This window comes from Haliotis rubra, unplaced genomic scaffold (genome assembly GCF_003918875.1).
Source record: "Haliotis rubra isolate DU_JTF1 unplaced genomic scaffold, ASM391887v1 Scf1337, whole genome shotgun sequence".
Lineage (NCBI taxonomy): Eukaryota > Metazoa > Mollusca > Gastropoda > Lepetellida > Haliotidae > Haliotis > Haliotis rubra.
In genome coordinates this window covers 94,521-116,185 of record NW_025765267.1, presented here as the reverse complement: position 1 = coordinate 116,185, position 21,665 = coordinate 94,521, and the positions used below count along the sequence as shown (strand labels likewise).

At 40.6% G+C, this 21,665-nt stretch overlaps 1 protein-coding gene across 1 annotated transcript; it reads right to left on the bottom strand.

Moving 5' to 3' along the window:
- Positions 1–1,809: 1,809 nt before the first annotated feature.
- Positions 1,810–15,509, bottom strand: LOC124267767 (asparagine synthetase [glutamine-hydrolyzing]-like). Its single transcript, XM_046702754.1, has 9 exons — positions 15,257–15,509; positions 14,876–15,106; positions 13,497–13,679; positions 12,922–13,014; positions 10,186–10,313; positions 8,638–8,764; positions 7,221–7,428; positions 5,429–5,666; positions 1,810–2,099 (listed from the first exon to the last, which is right to left on the bottom strand). Exons 1-9 carry the CDS (start codon positions 15,507–15,509, stop codon positions 1,887–1,889), a joined length of 1,674 nt encoding a protein of 557 aa, XP_046558710.1. The 3' UTR covers positions 1,810–1,886.
- Between the last annotated feature and the right edge of the window lie 6,156 nt (positions 15,510–21,665).

Genomic DNA, 21,665 nt, shown 5'->3' with positions numbered 1-21,665 from the left:
CATTGTGAAATAATACAACTACCAAAAATGGCACACCTCAGAAAAACCTTCATTTCAAAGGCATTTGCCAACTTGTAACCATAGATACAGTTCTGAAGTTCAAAAGAATTTGATGTAATTATGAAACACTAGCTGTTGTTCATCAAGAAAACATGAGAAAATCGATCATTGTCTTGTCATTATTTTAGTATGGGTCAGTTAGGCAAGAAGTAGGCATCCTCATGGGTGTCAAATAAAGACACCAGTAAAATCACCTCTTGTGAGGCGGCGACCAGGCAGTTCAGTATTTGTTCCCAGAAGTTGAATACAGTTCTGGTGGTGCCGAAGTGTCACTTACAACCATTATATACTTGAAATTGTTACATGGTACACAAACAATTCATGAACTACAACATTCTGATCTATGTCAAAGGATGTCTTGACAGAATATCTTCTTAATAAGTTCAAACAGATCTGAGATCAATACTAATCAATTAAACATTGGGTAGAGCTGTGATACTGCAGCATTACACAGGAAAGAAACAATTGTTATTGTTTATTAATACAAAATACATACTAACAACACAGCAATATTTCTGTACATTCCATTTTTAAATAGCATCTTGGTATAGGCCATAGAAGAAAGAATACATTAATGAACATTAACATGTCTCGGTAATGTTTGTCAATACAGCATTTAAACTTCTACCCAACTGATCAGGAGGACCCCGACTCTATGTAACTGTCAACAGTTGGTTGAAGGAACTCCATTTTCAAAAGAAGTAGTATTCAAAATTGTCAAAGGTATACTTCACGAAAATCACGTTCAAAATGGTTAGGAATATCGGAACTTGCTGCCTTGCCTTCTTCCATTGTGAATAGTATGCTCAGACCATTATTGCTTAGAACCATTTTATTTCATAGGAAGACCATCCAATGGCGACTTCCCACTGGGGCCAATGCTGTTAGAACAATCTAATGACCGTTCCACTAACAAAGGTACAATAGCAGAGTACTGTCATGTTTGTAGATGGAACATATGTATCAGTTTCACGTGTACTTTATACAAAATTCTTACCGACTCTATCTACATTTGTATCTCTGCAGGGGCGGATCCAGTATTTTGGAGAAGGGAGGGTGCACATAAATCATGAAGTACAAAGGTTAGGGGGAAATGCTCCTCAGGGAAATTTGTTTCAGGGGATATACCCCCTCAACCCCCTCTGGATCCGCCCCTGCTATGTATCATTTAATGTGTCACGACAGCAACCATGTTGTTTCCAAATTCCAGTTAAAGACAACAAAGGTTTCTTTCGGGTGCAAAATTACAACTCAACTCCATCTCCACCGAAAATGTTTTCTGCTATTGTAACATGTAATAAGAGTGAGTGTGTGAGTGAGTGGGTTTAATTTTACGCCGCACTCGGCAACATTCCAGCTATATAACGGCGGTCTGTAAATAATCGTGTCTGGACCAGACAGTCCAGTGATCAACAGCATGGGGCATCAATCTGCGCAATTGGGAACCGATGACATATGTCAACCAAGTCAGCGCGCCTGACCACCCGATCCCGTTAATCGCCTCTTACGACAAGCACGGGTTACTGAATATCAATATTCTAACCCGGATCTTCACGGGTCACATGTAGTAAGAGGATCGAGCAAAGTCATACAAATCGGAAACAAAAATATTATATGCACCTTTTTTTTTTTTTCTTTAATTTTTCTTTTTTTCCCCTTTTAATTCGTGTGTGCTATAAGTGTGGCTTATTCATACACAAGGTTTACAGGCTACTCAGACAGATTTGTGGGTCGCGTGAAAATGGTGGGTACTGGATAACACATCCGCAGAGTTACGCCCCCTTATGAAAAATATTAATAACTATATCTTATTTATTATACATTATTTAATAAACATTTCTTCTCATTTCTTTCTGTGTCAACTTCATTTCCGATTGGTCAGTAGCATCTGTCCAGCTCGGCATCCACATATACGGAACCCAGTCTGCCTTGGAGGGGTAGTACTTCTCAAACACCTGCCTGTAGTAGAACGCTTCCTTCGTCCTGGGGGTGTTGAAGGGGAAGAGTGATTTTGCCTGTTCCAGCTTCTCATCATTGATCTGAAACATCGAGGGATTTGAGGCTTTATATACTTTTACTTACTTTTTTGTTGCCTGACGAGGTGATCAGTGAGTGAGGTTTTATGTTGCTTTTAGCAATATCACGGCGGGGGACACCAGAAATGGGCTTCATACTTTGTACCCAGGTGGGGAATCGAACCCGGGTCGTTGGCGTGACAAACGAACGCTTTAACCAGTAGGCTACCCCACCGCCCTGATCAGTGAGGCGAAATGAGACGCGAAATTATGATTAAAGAACCACTAAACTTTGTTTTTTGTTACTCTTTTAACCATTACATATGAAAGATTTGTGGTTAGTCTTATGCGGAACACCAAATTTATTCTTTAAAAACTTGTGGTTAATTAATACCGAGCGATTAAAAGTGGCCAAAAAGTCGCCTGCTTCTCTCTCGCCCGCCAACGAAACCACAGACAGGTTACGTAACTCTGTCGCCAGAGCACTGCAGTGACGTCATATGAGGAACGATTTTCAGTTAGTTGTATAGAAAGTGTGTAGCATGCTCATCATTTTGATGATTTCTCGACATCAACGACGACATGCTGAATCGTTGCTTTGTCGTCAATTGCTCCTAGGGGTCGGGCGATGGTGTCACCATGCACAGATTTCCACAGGACCCCGCAGTTCGTGCTAAATGGGTTATGTTTGTGAGTGCGAAGCGAGCGTTGTGGAAGCCTGAAACGATATCTTACTTGTGTTCAGATCGCTTCACGGAAGTTAAAGAATCAAAACTACTTACTAGTTGCAGTAAAATATGTATATGATTGATGACCATAAAGATTTTCCATGACACAACTTGTAACATAACGATTTCTTCCTCGGAAGTGAGGTTGTGGTCGAAGTAACAATAATATTGTAAGTAGTATTATATTGACACCCACCTCGCTGCCAGGAGAGAAATTGTTATGTTATACGCTATGTCATGCAAAATCCTATTGGCCATCAATAAAATAAATATTTTACTACCAGTAGAAAGTAGTTTTGATTTTGTAACTCGGTGAAAACAAACCTAAATAGCATTTATCCTCAGACTGGCGGATGTTCCCGACAGGGCGCCGCCATTTTTGAAAATCGTAAAGTCTGTTAGAATTAATGAGATTATAGTTTGTTTTCATCAAGTTAGAAAATCAAAACTACTTTCTACTCGTAGTTAAATATGTATTGGAATCATAACCAAACGGATTTTGCATGACACAACTTATAACATAACGATTTCTTCCACGGAAGCGAGGTGGGGGTCGAAGTGACAATACTGCGCGGTAAATGTCTTGCTACATTCACATGGTTAATGTCCACTCACCAGTATGTAGATACTAGTCAATGTACGTCTTTATATTTGGCCTTATAATCCTAATTAGTTTGTTATCATACGTGTATGCATTTTGAAACTAAATAAAAAGCAGACGATCTGCTGATACTTATAGTGAATTTATAACAAAACTGTAATAGCTAGACATTTTATAGTTTGCCAATGTGAATCATAATCCGCACACACACCCTAGTGTATGTTGTCTGTCTCATTACACTTCACGGCGAAAACAATGATTCTGTTGAATGCTACGACAAATGAATAAAAACAAAATGCAAATATTAAAATTAAAACAGATTAAAGTTATAGGAACAATATCAGGCCATTACCTTGTTCGAGGAATGTATCCATCAATATCCACAAAACTGTTCCAAATGATGTGTCTTTTAACAGTTTAATATACGAAAAAGTGATCAATCTTTTCAGGTATTGGTGTATAGTCTCATTGGTCACCCAAGATAGCACACCTGGCAACTAATTGCATAATGTCCGCCTTTCTTTAAAAACAGTAATTTAGTTAGCCAATAATGGGCAATCAATCAATGTATTGCCGGTTAATCCTTTGAACGAAGCACGTTGTTTTTACGCAGACACCGACACGACAGAGTGTATTCAGTATAGATTAGTAAATTTACATACATAAACACTACCTTTTGACAATTCCGCTGTGTAAGATAAAAGTAATTAATCAATCAGCGTGTTATCGGTTAATCCTTTGATCGATGTTTATAATGTTGAATATTTACTCCAGACACAAGAAATGCCAAATGGGAACCTTTGTCGGGTAATCTAAGTGTGTTACCACTAATTATACCTGTTATAAATTCATTAACTGACCATCAAGTGAATGATGACAAATAACATATGTAGGTTTATACCACCTAACACGGGTTACAACAAGGGAGTATTAATTGCTGTATTGCATGTGAAAACTTATGGGCCGACACTGTTTTGAGAATACAAACAGATTTTTACATGACATGATTAAATATCGAGGTAAAAAAACACAGAAATGGGATCAATTTAGATCAGTCATTATACAAATAGGGCCTAACGACACCAATCGATTTTGACAGAATCGTCTATGAAAACAAGTTGTAACTCGGAAACTAGGCAAAGCAGGAGACAAAATTAAATGACAGTAGATTGTGAGAACATATAGCTTTCATTTTCCACAACAATTGTCACGATTTCAGGTTTATACAAGCCTGTAAACAAGATAATTTACCCCCTAAAATGTAGATGAATTCTGCATCGGCCCTCAAAGCTATTCCTCATATGACGTCACAGAGACGCGCCGCTCTGATTGGTTGAAATTTCGTTCGCGGGTGAGAATTGTGCACTGTTGTCAAAAAGGTCGATTTAAGTCAATTAAAGGTCGAAATGAGTAGTTTTAATGACGGGGTTTCATTTATAACGATGCCAGTTAGTGATTTATGTATTTGTACCCCCTAGGGTTTATGTGACCTTTAAATCTTGTTGAGAAACAGTTAGTATTCCTTGTTTGCGATTTTGATCTCTCAAATGTCATATGGTCCCAAACATCCATAACCATAAGGATCAAATATGCTCATCTCAGGGAGTCAGTATTCACAATAGCTCTCGAACGGCCTCTCCTTATGGTTCAGAATAGTTATAACTAGTTAGTTTCATCTTGTGCCGAACCGAAATGAGACAGTTTGAACTGGGTCCTGACTAACTCACTCCTCTTTGGTGATGTGAATCCGAACCTCATAACGCGGTGACCCCAGTTCTCGTTCTCAGAAAATTAATTCAAACAGATTCTTCCACCAATTCTTTGCGCGAGACTTTCGGGGCATGTTATTATCTCCAGTTGCCTAAAATCCGACTGTCGAACAAGTACCGTTAAAGAGGGTGAATTCAAAGTTCTGATATCACCAAAAACAACGCCTAGACAAGACCATCTCTAATTAAACTACCAATAGATAATGATACTATGTCAGGATATGTATCATCTATACACTATACGTCTTTTCTCACCTGCTTATGACAGAATTCTTGAAGGATTACAAACAGGGGACTTTTATCATCTGTCACTCCGTCACTTATGGGTTCTTTGGGCCTCCACAAGATGTCCTTGGGCAGGAGGTTCATGTTTTCAAAGGCTGACCGGAGGAGGTACTTCACAACCCCCTTCCTGGGGACGCGGTCCTCGGCAGGGAGGGACAGGTAGTAGCTGGTGAACTGATGGTCAAGGAAGGGGACCCTGACCTCGAGACTGAATGAGAGCAAACGACGTGTAAGACTTGCATATATATATGTGTTGCAGCATACGTTAAGAGTCGCAGGAGCCCGACTTACACCTCCCAGGGCACTGTGAAGACACGATGCTAAACTACGTCACTGATGTCAAGTGAATAGAAATCTCACACACATGATACAAGTGATGATACGCAAACAACAGAATTCGAAATAAACTTTTACTACGTTTTACTATGTCATTACATGGAATGAAATATCATTCAAGGTATGGTAACGATCATCGGTCTATATAAATAGCGCACCTGGCATGTACAAATGAGCAGCAACACAAGAGGGGGGTTCACAAGCAAGTTCACATGATCAAGAGCGAGTGTTTAAACCTTGAGGCTTTTCACCACTGCCTCAGTACACCTCTCTTATAAGAAATGGTATGGGCTGCAGGGGTTGATTGCTGGAACCTGTGTCAGAGGTGCGCAATCCATCAGTCTTCATGGGCTATAACGTCGCTGTAAGTGCCAGTCTATAACGGTCGTAAATGCCAAATGGTGTTTCTGTGACGTTGAATCAATGAGGTAAAAGAGAGGAGCACTCTTATACATCGCCCTGTCTCTTTTATTTTGTACTCCTTCAGAATGGGCATCTTGCATTGATGCCGTAGACGCAGTAACGTAGTCGAACTGTTCTCACACCTCTGTTTCCAGGAATGCTGGACCCTGCTGGAGGTGTTCGGTTCGAATCCATCGGCTTTGACGTGTGGCCGTTACTGGTTGGCGCTTAGTACGTGGATGGTGTATAACTTCATTGTTGTATTGAAAACGTCGTGGTAAATGCTGTTTCAGTGGACGTTGACTCGTCGAGCAATGTCAGACCGGGAGGTACCTGAAGCATACCTGGAGCAGTCTATAGCCCAAAGGTTGCACTGAGTGTAAATACTCAGCGTCTGTTTGACTGGCCTTTTAAAATGAAGACTGCAGGTCATTTAATGGAATATGTCATGCGCCTTCACATTTCACAACTGCTTGGTTGCGTTTCGCCGACCATTCCAACGCAATCTTTCTCAGGTCCAAATACATATATCATTCACAAGATTGTCCGTGAACAAATTCCATGTCACAATATATGTCTCCGCATTAACCAGCACTTAAAATGTAGCATTAACCAGCGTTTAAAATGCCAGCCTGCCCGACCGTCCGGAACGGTCTATTTTCATCTCGGTCGGTCAAATTTCGGCAGATATTTTTCTGATCTTGATTGTGAGACAGAAAATGCAACAGATTTCTATTTTCTAAATCAGGCCATGTACCTTAGCCTTAACGTTACAATACATGCAGTAAAGAATTCAGAAACCTAATTTGTTTTGTTTTTTTATTGTTGAAAACTGGACAGGCAAGTTTGTATCCGGACTGGCAATTATTTAAAGCTACCAGTCCGGCTGTCTGGCTTGGAATTTTGGGAGTTTTAAACACTGCATTAACTGATTTAATTTGTGTCCATTAAACTCAATGAAGCTTTTGAAGATGTCTGAAAAAGGGTGGGATGGGGTGGAACCCCATATGATGAGTTAACTCACCCCCAGGCTGCTGTGGCCCTGTCTGCTCTCAACACATCATACATGTGGATGACCTTCAGGAGTCTCCGGCTGTCCACATCCGCAGCCTCAGGTGATGGGGCTTTATGGAAGTAGCTGTACCCCTGGGCCAGCTCGTCAGACCCCTCACCGGCCAGGATGACCACCGTGTCAGTCTTCTTGCTGATGTACTTACTGACAAGGTATAAACCTGGAAATAACACCTAACATATGACTTCGTGTACACAATCTAGTACTTTCGTAGAACGGTTTTGACCCATGTTTTCTTGAAGATATTATCAGGCCAAAAAGAGAGTACAAAATGAGATAAATATGGGCAGTAAAGCTGGATACTATTAATTGTTTGATTCTAGAAGTTGGTGATTCAATAATGGAGCATACAAATTTCAAAATGAATGCCAATCAAACTGTCTACATAGAGAATTAACACTTTAGGCTTGAGAACGGTGTACGAATCTACACCAAAATGCAATACACAAGAAGTTGTTATCCATATGGCATTAAGACGTACTTCGCAGTGTAACTAGCCGGCCTGTTTACAAAACAGACACATATTAATATCTTTAAAATCAGGGCATTGTAGTTAGACACATAAAGTATTGTTGACTGAAAATAAAACTCGTGACGTTTGGTCCAGAGAAAAACAAGAATGGCCACTTCATGATGTTGTCGTCACTTCTACTCAATCTGACCCGTGAAGATCCGGGTTAGAATTGATCTTCAGTAAGCCATGCTTGTCGTAAGAGGCGACTAACGGGATCGGGTGGTCAGGCTCGCTGACTTGGTTGACACATGTCATCGGTTACCAATTGCGCAAATCGATGCTCATGCTGTTGATCACTGGATTGTCTGGTCCAGACTCGATTATTTACAGACCGCCGCCATACAGCTGGAATATTGCCGAATGCGGCGTAAAGCTAAACTCACTAACGCACTCACTCACATACTCACTCACTCACAGTACTTTTGCCTCGAGTAGACTATGCAGACATTAAGAGCAGTGGTGTGACAGACCTGATTGTATTCCTGGCACACAGTCATGTAACACACCAGAGAAGTGCAGCTTCAACCTGACTGTGCATATGTTAAGGTTGGTGATCCGTGAAGATCCGGGTTAGAATTGGTATTTAGCACCCTGTGCTTGTTATAAGAAGTCAACTAACGGGGTCGGGTGGTGAGGCTCGCTCACTTGGTTGACAAGTCATTGTATCCCAATTGTGTAGATCAATGCTCTTGATGTTGATCACTGGATTGTCTGGTCCAGACTCGATTATTTGCAGACCGCCGCCATATAGCTGGAATATTGCTGAATGCGGCGTAAAATTAAACTTACTCACTCACTCTACTCAATCTAAAATTACAGTGCTGAAGGTTTTACCCTTTCAGTATCCGTACATACATATTGATGACCTTATGGTTGAACCGTCGTATGATTCGATGTGGCGAATGACTTCATCTATGACACTGCAGGCTTCTTGACGTGTGAAGGTAATTTCATGATGTTCGGTGTCCAAATGTTTGGCAACCTGCATCAAAACAAATATATAGAGAGAACGTTGTATTGTCAATCTTTTGCAGAACGTTGTATTGTCAATCTTTTGCAGAACGTTATATTGTCAATCTTTTAAAGAACGTTGTATTGTCAATCTTTTAAAGAACGTTGTATTGTCAATCTTTTAAAGAACGTTGTATTGTCAATCTTTTAAAGAACGTTGCATTGTCAATATTTTACAGAACGTTGTATTGTCAATATTTTAAAGAATTTTGTTTTGTCAATATTTTAAAGAACTTTGTATTGTCAATTTTCCAAAGAACTTTGTATTGTCAATATTTTTCAGAACGTTGTATTGTCAATATTTTAAAGAACTTTGTATTGTCAATCATTTTAAGAACGTTGCATTTTCCAATATTTTAACGAACAATTTATTCATTCGCTATCATTTGTTCATTTGCTATCATCGGTACAACGTTTTGGTGGCACTTGTATGCAAATGTATGAACGAGTTATTTAACCTTTCCATTATGTTGGTTATGGCATGTTAAGTCAATCACTGCTGATGGTGGAAGACATGGTTAGAGCTGACAGTTCAACATCAATCTGTGTCAAGGAATAGCCTTCCTAGCATCGATGATATGTGCCCTACATGCCAATAGAGAAGGTCTGGGTGGGGTAATGTAATGTTCCAAGACTCCCCTTCCTAGCTGCCATGATATCTATACTCACCTCCATGCAAATAGAGAAGGTCTGGGTGGGTAATGTAATGCTCAAACACTCACCTTACTAAGCTGCCATGATATCTATACTCACCTCCATGCCAATAGAGAAGGTCTGGGTGGGGTAATGTAATGCTCAAACACTCACCTTCCAAGCTGCCATGATATCTATACTCACCTCCATGCCAATAGAGAAGGTCTGGGTGGGTAATGTAATGCTCAAACACTCACCTTCCAAGCTGCCATGATATCTATACTCACCTCCATGCCAATAGAGAAGGTCTGGGTGGGTAATGTAATGCTCAAACACTCACCTTCCAAGCTGCCATGATATCTATACTCACCTCCATGCCAATAGAGAAGGTCTGTATGGGTAATGTAATGTTCCAAGACTCACCTTCCTAGCTGCTATGATGTCCGTACTCCCCTCCATGCCAATAGAGAAGGTCTGTATGGGGTAATGTAATGTTCCAAGACTCACCTTCCTAGCTGCTATGATGTCCGTACTCCCATCCATGCCAATGGAGAAGGTCTGTATGGGGTAATATAATGCTCCAAGACTCACCTTCCTAGCTGCTATGATGTCCGTACTCCCCTCCATGCCAATGCAGAAGGTCTGTATGGGGTAATATAATGCTCCAAGACTCACCTTCCTAGCTGCTATGATGTCCGTACTCCCCACCATGCCAATGCAGAAGGTCTGTATGGGGTAATATAATGCTCCAAGACTCACCTTCCTAGCTGCTATGATGTCCGTACTCCCCTCCATGCCAATACAGAAGGTCTGTATGGGGTAGGGCAGTTTCCGTTCTTTGGCATTCTTCACCACCAACGCCGTTACCAGACTCGAGTCGAGACCACCTTCGGAAGGACACACACACGGAATGAGATATTCTAACTGTGTACTCTTTCACCGAGATACCTACCCTGCCAAAGTGCAGTTTCAAGGGTGGAGGTGGTAGGATAACAGAAGCGACAAAACTCTTTCCTCATTCATAAGAAATCTTTGCCAAAAGCAGAGCCGATTGTACAGTTGTGACTATTTCATGAGCAGATATTTGTTTCAGCAGCATTACAGCTGCACTATGTTGTTTGTAAAGAAATCGGGTCTGAACCAGACAATCCAGCGATTGACAGAGCATGTATTTATGAATCACTATGAAATAGTGATGGTACCAGGTGTTCGCAAAAAGGTGCGCGTAACCTGCCCCACCGGTGGCACCCGTCATAAACACATGCTAGTCATTGCATCGGACATCATTTTTGTCACTGATGCATCAAATTTGGAAATTTCCTCCACATGTCTACCATAAAACTTTTTGAAAGCTTTACTGAGGCCTTGAATGTTGTAACTTTGATCAAACAACTTCTGAGCAAGAGTGGCATGGCGCTCTTTGAAATCTAGATGAAAAGAGCACGTTCGATTGTACCTCATTTGTTGTTAAATGTAAACGCCACAGACTGGAGCTATTGGAACATTGCTCGACATGAAAGGGAAGTTGACTATTGGAAAGTTGAAATCATCCCTTTTGTCATGCAGCCTAGTGGAGAGTTTTGTCACTCTTAATCTATATGCATAGGTCTAAATATGAAACAGTTCAGGCGGTCTCATTTGTCTCCTTAATTTCTAGGTAAAGTGGGTAAATCAGTAGAACGCAATTGGCGATTTGATGGTTATTGAACGATATTAAATCATCCATGTTTCGGATGCTTAAGTTAAACTTCTTGGCCAAATTACCATGTTTTGATTTTGCCAACCCAAGCAGAAATTCTGATTCATATGCATAAAGAAACATATCCGCAAGGAGGAGAGCACAGTTGGTGCCCATGGGGATGCCTACTTCTTGGCGAAATGTTTTACCCCAAAATTTCACAAGTTATGCATTTCACATATTGTGTTCTCGGTAAACTTCAAATGACATTTGCTTTCATTTTTGACAAATTGTCCTGAACCTCTGAAGATAGATATGTAGGTATATCTGTTCACCACTTTTGTTTACAATAGCCCCATGAATCAAGGAATGAAGATTTTATGTAAGTTTGTTATGTGGGATAGTGGTATACAATGTTGAAAAATATAATGTTTTTACAGAACGGCGCGTGCACTCGGTCCGTTTCTGAGATTCTAAAAATGTAAGCGAATGCTTTGAGTCTTTGAGAATTCACATGTTATTAATTCCTCTTGTCACAAAAAAATGTAAAAAGTGAATATCGAGAAAGTCGTTCCTTCATAGTATTAAGGATTATGGTTATCTCTGAGACAGGGATTTGGTGGTGTATTTGCTTGAACCAGCAACAAATTTTAGAGTCACACCAAATGTTGATAGCAGTGTTGACTGATTCAGACAGATTTCTTCCTTAGTCAACATACTGGCCTTATATTTGGCATTATTTGATATGTCAAGTATACCAAGCTCTTTGATCAAACCATTTATGTAATGATGTTTACATATAAGGGTTATGTTATTTGAGGCCTTGTCAGTGGGAATAACTACAGACTGCTCATGCAGGGAAGCCAGACTTTGGATGACAGCTGGCTGGGACAGAATGGGTTTATTCCAATTCTCTTCCCCTTCAGTCTGTGTATTCTACCAATGACAACAACACGTCCTGACTTATCCCACTCTGAAAGACATTCCACGGTTTCTTCATTTCGTTTGGCTCATTTTTGGGCATATACTTCGACAGCATCCATAATGATTTGTATAGCTGTAATCCCAGTTGACAAAGGTTGCTATTGTCAACAATGGAGAAGTCACATCTGATTATATGTCCTTGTTTGCAAACTTCAGAATCAGGAACATGTGGTCTTTGTCTGATTCAAGTGAGTCTGTTTCTTGTTTCGCCAAATGCTTCGAAGCAATATCAAGAACAGTACTCTCTAGTCGATATTGTGGGCTCAGCAAAGGTTGCTGGAGTCGTTTAATTCCTTTAAATGACAGAGAGAATAGTCTTGTTCTCACTTTGCGCAGTCACAATGGGGTTTTTTTGCAGGAGAGGCAGCAACTCTTCCAAGTGAATGATATCATTTGACCTTCGTCCCTTCATGTGACTACGGCTGCGTCGACGCCTTTGGGAAGCTGGAAACAGACTCAATACAATGACTTTGGCAAATCTTCTGTTAGAAAAACTGCCAACGTCTTCTATTTTGCCATCCACATTGCATTGCTGTACTTAGCAGTCGAATCCAATGATTTTCTCTTGGCATTCTGTAAGGTCGACTGTATGTAAGGTGGTGTTCTGTTATATTTTGTTTCTAATATCCTATTTTTCATACACAGGATGGAGTGACTGCAATATCAGGTTGTTCCTTGTATTTCTGTTTTGTGTAATTATTTTTCTGTCAAAAAGTTATTAATTTTGGCAACACTAGCTCGAACACTATGAAATGTAAGCTGACATGTATATTAAAACAGCCAGGTAATATATATACTCTGGCACTCATTGCTGCATTCAAAGAAAAACTCACCTGACAAGAGACAACCTATCCTTCTGTCGGCCATTAGTCGTTTCTTGACGGACGCCTCTAACAGTACCCGGATGTTCTCTGCCACATCCCTTCCTGTTGAACAGTGACTACCATTTGCAATTGAAGACAATATGTGAAGATATGTTTGTCCATACCTTTGGCATTTAATATTTTCTTTCAGGATCCATCTTTACATAATTAATGATATATCCTTATGATTTTATGGCAGAATTAATCATTTCGTATTTTGAAATGTTTTGAATACAAAGGTATTCTTTGCCGTACTTTAAATGGATGGGAACCTTCCCAAATTGTGGATAGAAATGTTTTGTAGACGGCACTTATAGGGCGTCAGTTCAATAAATGCATACAACTGGAAAACCAAAGTTTCCCTTGTTTGAGAGGCATTAAGAAGCTGTAACACTTAGGAAGGATAACAATATATGGATGAACACATTCTTTACAGTGAGATCGACGTTTCGGTGTAGGTTCTAGTACCGTCGTACCATAGCTCTCACTGTAATAAAGAAGTTGTTCATCCATATATTGTTATCCATCCTCAAAGTTACTCCTACCTAGGGAGTCGGCATCTACTGGTGTTTTGTACAGGGGGTTGTCGCCAATGGAGTGGAACTGTTTCATCTCCTGGAACGTGGTTCGTCCGTTGTTGTCGAGGTCGTACTGTTCCACTGTACCGGGAGCGACGGGGACGATGTCAGCTGCCTCGTCGGTAAGGTTGTGGCTCAATCCGAATAAACCTGCATACGGAGTGAGTGAGTGGGTGAATTTTCTAAATTGTTTTGTGGGTTTATAACGGTATTTCGTGTCAGACATTTGGAAGCAAACCCTGTTTACATAATGTAGTTGTCCTATTCTTGTGTGTGAGTGAGTTTAGTTTGACGCCGCTTTTAGCAATATTCCAGCAATATCACGATGGGTGACAATCAGAAAATGTGGGGAAACGAACCTGGGTCTTTGGGAAGTGGGAATGTAATTGATCGGTGTGTACTTTAGTTATAGCCCTGACTATAGTTTTAGATTTATAGCAATATTTTAGTGACTTTTCGAGAAGGCTGCGTTTAGTTTAGAATTTGAATTTTGGTAGTTACTTTGCAATGATATTTGATTTGACATCTGTGAGTTATAGTGCCGCTTTGGCGGCTTGGTCGGCATGTCCGTTACCAAACACGCCAACATGCGCTGGGATCCATATGAACTCTAATTTCTTAAGGTGTGGATATGCCTGGTGGTGTTCAGTGTTTGGTTAATTAGTCGAAGCTTGTTTTCTTTTTTGGTGTTCATATTTTTTATTGCTTGCAGCCTAATTGCTACTATAACAGGATTGTTGCGGCATAAATCATCATTCATGCACTCGTGGTTAATTAGACTGACATTTACTAGTTCCAGAAATACAGTTATCTTAATTATATATACTCGTGGGTAATAATTAGACTGACATTTAGTGACAGAAGTACAGTTATCTTAATTTAAATATACATATACAAAATATCAAAAAGGAGTCCAGAACAGTCATGAATTTCATCTGAAGCAATCTAGACTTGCCAAATCACTCTTGACTCTGACTCCTATTAAATTCATACTCTGCCTAAGAGACAAACTAGGGTATCAATATTTAGTGTGTATTACCTTGTGTAGCGGCCATAAAATTTCCGAGTCCCGTGCTGGGATTCGAACCACGGACCTTCTGATCAGAAGTCGGACGCCTTGTCCACATGACCAAAGAGGTTAACCCGTCAGCATGCTGACAAGGTAAGGATGTCATCTGTGGGATGACTCCACGCCCTGCTACACTTGCAAAAGTCATATTGACCAGAACTGTTGTTGGACAACTATAATCTTTGCTGACGTTTAGATGTGCAAGTTTATCTCCTTTTGTTGTCAGTATTTTCATTCCGATCTAACGGGTCATGTTACGTATCACACAGTTACTGACCTTTAGCCTCTGAGCACACAGCCAGGAAGCCACTATCGGTGACAAGCTTGAAGCAGGGGCGGACTCCAAACGTGTCTCGACCAATGAAAACTTTCCTGTTGGCTGTGTCGAGAAGACAGAAGGCGAACACCCCATCCAGGTGGGCGGGGAAATCAATACCATATTTGGCATACAGGTGGATGATTGGTTCTCCGTCGCAGTCTGTGCTCAGGTGAAATCCATGCTGATTCGCTACCTTTTGGAAGACACATTAAAACAATTATGAAGTCTATAGAAAAGGTTAAATCTTCTGCAGTATGAAGGTACTACGTGATGGATACTTGATGAATAGACCTAGAACATCTCACATGATGGCTGGTTATTAAATATTTGTAAACCGACATACTGATTTATAGTTGTAGATTTCCCCGTTGTATATCAGCCATATGTGAGGATAAGTATACAATCTCAATGGCTGAACCCCTCTGACGTCATCAAGTATGGCCAATCGGTGGAATCCAAGACAGCAGTTCTGGAAATGGTTGATCTTTTCTATCCTGAAGGCGTCAGGTCCGCGGTGAGCGACCTTGCGGAACACCTTACACTGCACGGAGACATCTTCATCACTACCGAACACGGCCCAGATCCCACACATGGTGATGCAACACAATTCCAATGCAAGTCCTTAGGGGGAAAAAGAGATGATTACTAATTAAAATATTGACACAGTTCACTATTTGTTACGAGGGAGGAGTGCAGAGAAAGGGACAGCCAGGTGTTCGAGAAGCACGTTCACAGACCAAGGTATTTATTCATTAACCTGTGCTGTGCCGTCTCCATCCGTTCTGCAACAACTTAACCTTCCCCCCAGCTACTGGATTTCTACCTTGATGTTATTAATCATGATATAATTTATACCTATAATACGACCCCCTTTCTGACCAAGAGTGTGCCCTCAAACTCTAAGTTCTATCTTTATCAATACTATAATTTCATGCCTATAATACGACTCCTTTTCTGACCAAGAGTGTGCCCTCACACTCTAAGTTCTATCTTTATCAATATTATAATTTCATGCCTATAATACAAAGTGAATTGTAAAATACCAGGGACAAACTACAGCAGGGATACACTCGCTTACTTTCTCTACCATCAGGCCTACCATACAAACGGTAAACAAATCATCAAAACTGAACACATATACACCAAAACAGAACACAATCACCAAAATGGGAGAATAAACTTCCAAAACTGCAAGAATATCCTCTAAAACCGAAACAATAATCTGTAATGGAAGACTAATCGTTTGAAATGGAAACAAACCTCGCGTATCAGCTACAAGGGCGCTCGAGAACGATCTCCGAGCGTCCAAAACGGCATTCATAGCATCCCAACACGGCAGTCATAGCATCCCGAAACGGCATACAAATCGTCAAAGATGGCGGCGAGGGGAGACGAATAGGCTTTGGTACATAATGTTTTTCGTCACTATGAGTCTAATATTGAAAATTTGATATCAGGATGTAGCGCATCAAGCCCCTATTGTTGTAAGCTTCAAACCTATGCCAATACTTCTCAGTGTCAGGCTTGCAATTTTGCATAATGTGGTCCCTCGTTCGACTGAATAGGATTTGTTGTCAACATGTCGTGCTACTGTTTCTCTTCAGTTTTGTAAATAAAGCATGCCCCTCTGGAAGGATTTCATATTGGTGTAGGAACTACTTCAAACAGGAACTCTATTCCTGTTTGATTCCAATGGAAAAAGAAGTAGAAAAAGATATTTGTTAAAGACATATTCTTACGTAATTATTACCAGATGTTCACCTTATATTTCCATTTATATTTCTGCAAAGGGTTTAATAATCACAAATGGGATTTGTTTTATTGAATATGCAAATAAAATTTATATTAAAAAAAACCCCGCTACATTACATTTCAAAGCAGACACTAAAATATTACTTTGAAATGTTTGTCAAACTGAACATACGTGTAACCTTGCTGTCATAATATTCTAGAGTGGGATTTTAAATGAATTCGCTGAAAATATGTGAATGACCAACAAGAAGTATATTCCCAGAGATGTGAAATATATGCCCAATGTTAAAGATTAAAGTTGATTAGTTACATACAGACTATAAAGACATAATATTATTGTTTTGAAACTCATACATTTCCTAAAACTGTTGGAAGCGCACGTGCAATCACCACAAGATCGCCAGAAATACACTCAGTTGGACACATCCATGAGAGCCATTATGTCAACAAACTCACGTGCGTGCATTTGACTGACTGACTGACTGAGTTGGGTTTTACGCCGCTTTTAGCAATATTCCAGCAACATCACGGCGGGGGACACCAGAAATGGGCTTCACACATTGTGCCCATGTGGGGATTCGAACCCGGGTCTTCGGCGTGACGAGCCAACGCTTTAACCATTAGGCTACCCACCGCCCCGCGTGCATTTGAATCTCTCACCGTCAATAGCATGATTCGTATCACAAACTTCACATTAGACAGCACACTTAAGTTAGCTACGTTCTTAGTACTTTCAATATGACTATATATATTTTCATGATTTTTTAAACAATAACATAATGCCATAAACGATTTAAGTCGTCGGGATTATATTTATCAAAAGCACCACAACCATTACGCGTTTTGATTGGTTTATCGTATTTTCGCACATAACAAGCATCGAGACGGGGACGAATCTTCTTGGGGGTTACGGAAAGGGGCGAATGTCGGTAGGTTACACTTTGTATGTAGTTGCAAGTGACTTATTTGACTTATGCCTTCTCGCTCTTGGTAGAGCATAGGCCACAGACTATCGAATGCCATCTGACTCGGTTCTGGGCGTGTTGTACAATGGTGATCCAGGAGTAACCAGTAGGTGAGGTGAGGTGAGTTTAGTTTTACACCGCACTCAGCAATATCCCAGCTATATGGCGGCGGTCTGTAAATAATCGAGTCTGGACCAGACAATCCAGTGATCAGCAGCATGAGCATCGATCTGCGCAATTGGGAACCGATGACATGTGTCAACCAAGTCAGCGAGCCTGACCACCCGATCCCGTTAGTCGCCTCTTACGACAAGCATAGTCGCCTTTTATGGCAAGCACATGGGTTGCTGAAGACCTATTCTATCCCGGATCTTCACGGGTCAGTAACCAGCAAGTAACAAGTAGTTGCAAGTAACAGAGCACAAATTGGAGCCCTGTCAGATGTACCTTTGCAAAGTATAAGCAATACTGTCAATATGATCATTCATGTTTCCTCAAATATTTACACAGATGTGTACAGTGCTGTTATGATATATGTTTGAATTGATCTGTTACGCAATTAAAATGTCTCAGGGATCAGGTGGTCAGGTTGGTTGACACATGTCATCGGTTCCCAATTGCGCAGATCGATGCTCATGGTGTTGATCACTGGACTGTCTGGCCCAGACTCGATTATTATTTACAGACCGCCGCCATATGGCCTCAAATACACCCTAACAAATGACACTATCACTTTTCCTTTTAAACACCTTTCACCTGATGGTATATTCCCTCATAAAATCAAAGGTGTATGTGAAAGAATGTTTTGGAATAATAACTAGAAACACTCAAACATCGCTCTGTAGTATTTCAATGGCGGATCAGATCACATCGGCGATGTGTCATATTTTCACACACATCAAATACACCCTAACAAACAAAAAATAAATTATGAAACTATCACTATTACTTGCAAACACCTTTCACCTGATTGTATATTCCCCTCATCAAAATTAAAGGTGTACGTGAAATAAGTTTTTAGAATAATAACTAGAAACACTCAAACATCGCTCTGTAGATTGTAGATTGGTAGAATTTAGTCTTTCTTCGCTGTGTACCGAGAATGGAAGTCAGTGAGCTACAACATGCCGACTTGAAACTTTACTACAATTCTACTGTACTCATACTGACACTAATAACAATTATTTGACTTAAAATGAAGTGACAGAATAGGTCACTACATGTACACTACATGTAGGTTTTCAGTTGTCAGCGAATGTCATCAGCTCTTGAAAATAAGTCAGGCTCAATCGAGTCAATTGTAAAAATGAAGCTGCCGCCATATTGGCTAAACTGGTCACGTGACGAGTCGAGGCATACCCTAATAGGCTTTTCGAGGAGAGACCACTCCCCGTTTTCTATTCTCCCTGAAAATACCGACCACATCGAAAACATATGTTCATGAATCAAGTTCAAATACTTGTGATGCAAGCATAGCCACAGCGGCGGCATGGGTCACAAACGCATACAAAGGCATGGTAAGTGTTGACAAGAACATCACAAGAATCCAGGAAACAATTGATCAAAAATGGAAACGTCCGCAATGTGTCAATCATAACAGGTCTTTACTCCACGTGATTCGAAGCAGGCGCATGCCTTAGTTGTACCTCAAATGTTGGCACTCAAATGTTGACACTCAAATGTTGACACTGCTGAAATATTTGTCTATTCGGGTACATCTTAAGTGTCAAAGGTCAAAACATGGCCAAGCATCTTGCATCAGATCCATCAGGACCCTGTCAAAATTATTTCCTCTGAACCAATAATGTTTCTTGTTTAAGGAGGCCATTGATGGCAAGAACCTTGATTGAGAAGCCAACTTGGTTGGCACATACGTCATCGGTTCCCAATTGCGTAGAACGATGTTCATGCTGTTGATCACGGGATAGCCTGGCCCAGACTCGATTATATACAGACCGCCGCCATATAGCCTCAAATACACCCTAACAAAAAAAATTAAATTATGAAACTATCACTATTAGTTGCAAACACCTTTCACCTGATGGTATATTCCCTCATAAAAATAAAAGGTGTATGTTTCTTGACTGACTTAAGGAGGCCATCGATGGCAAGATTGAGACTGACTGACTGAGTTTTGGTTTTACGCCGCTTTTAGCAATATTCCAGCAACATCACGGCGGGGGACACCAGAAATGGGCTTCATACATTGTACCCATGTGGGGATTCCAACCTGCGTCCTTGGCGTGACGAGCCAACGCTTTAACCACTAGGCTACCCCACCGCCCGCAAGATGGAGAAGCCAACGTATGAACAAAATGTGTCTTTCCAGGGAATGTGAAAAGAAATATATGTTGCTTTCATTACGTACTTACGTAGGGTGCCTCGGAGCAGTGTTTGCTTAACCGTGGTTCTAAGGACCCCGAACAATAAAAGTTCTGGGTCCTGATCAGAATGTGTTGGCCCTATATTTGAGCTACAAAATAAGTATTTCCCAGCAAACAAGGCCATAAAGACCTGCAGAAAACAACAGCTGTGAGTGAGAGTGGTTTTCAGTCGGCTTAGGGGCCTAAGGACCGACGTTAATTTCGAACGCAGTGTTGAATTCGAACACACAGACACACCAGCACACACATATATAGACACGTGCATTTAAACATATACAATCACACTTGTGCAAACACACACATACACATATGAATACATACAAACAGACACACACATTCACACACACCACTTTATTTTTAAAAATGTTCCTACCTTGACCGGAACAGTGTGTCCACTGAAATGTCCACTGCGCTGAAACTTACCACTCCACACACGTTCGGCAGTATACAGGCTGTATGTGAGTCGAATCTAAATACAGCTATTTCCTGGCACTGGAAACAAATGAATCGTTTCGCTTATTGAGTATTCTAAACACTCATAATGTGCTCGTTAGAGTATGAACTTCAATTTACCGCAAAACCCAATGATCGATACTATTCGCAGTGCCCTGTTGGCTCGATACAATAAAGATCTATGTCAAGGATATTTTGTTCCCCAAAGTCCCAATTGCTTAGATCGATGCTCATGCTGTTGATCAGTCGATTATCTGGTCCAGACTCGATTATTTGCGGAGCCCCAGCGTATAGCTGGAATATTGCTGAATGTGACGTTAAACAACAAAACAATTAAGTGAAAACAACCACTCAACGGGTGAGTAAGCGAGTGAGCAATATTCAAGCAATATTACGTTGGGGGGACACCAGAAATGGGCTTCACACAGACGAGATAGAATCGGACCGTACATAACTGCAACATGTTCGTTAATATTTAACAGTTGTGGTTTAAAAGCAGTGTCATTAATACAGAGATACAGAACAGCCTCACAAGAAAGTGAGTGAGTTTAGTTTTACGCCGCTTTTAGCAATACCCCAACAAACAAACGGTTTTTTTTAAGCCTGACATTTTCTTTAAAGAGACCGACATATTGCAACAATGTAAAAGAAGTTGGTTTCGATGTGTTCAGTGTAAATCAGTATTACTCCGCCTTTAGCAACATCTCAGCAATATTAAGGCGGGGGACATTAGAAATGAACTTTATACATTGTACCCTTGTGGGGATTCGAACCCGAGTTTTCGGCCAACGTTTTAACCGCTAGGCTACGCCAACGCCCCCACAAGGAAGTCATAATAATACAGACGCTTTAAGTTATTCCGAAATTCATTTCTAAAAAATGACGAAAAAATATGAATATTATATGAATTCATTCCTGCCCATCGGTGTGTTCCGAATGAATTATAACTCTTGTGTAACCAGGTAGTTAAATTATTGCTGCTTGAGCTTAATCGGTTGATTGTCGATAGATTAATACAATGTTTGTTTCTTTAATTGTCCCTTCTTTTAGTGACAGCATGAAAGTATACACATGGAACTTAATTAAGCTAGACGGCTTCACCCTTCTTGCCCTCCTTTATGCGGTTTCTTACAGTACTATTGCACAGACGTCTGTTGGGGAGGGGAAGGTGAGGAAGCCTAGTGGTTAAAGCGT

Coding starts and splice junctions, on each gene's coding strand:
- LOC124267767 (XM_046702754.1), bottom strand. CDS start 15,509: ATGTGTGGGATCTGGGCCGTGTTCGGTAGTGATGAAGATGTCTCCGTG. Junction 15,107..15,256: donor CTACAACTATAAATCAGTAT/GTCGGTTTACAA, acceptor TCCAAAAGGTAG/CGAATCAGCATGGATTTCAC. Junction 2,100..5,428: donor AAGAATTCTGTCATAAGCAG/GTGAGAAAAGAC, acceptor TCGATGTTTCAG/ATCAATGATGAGAAGCTGGA.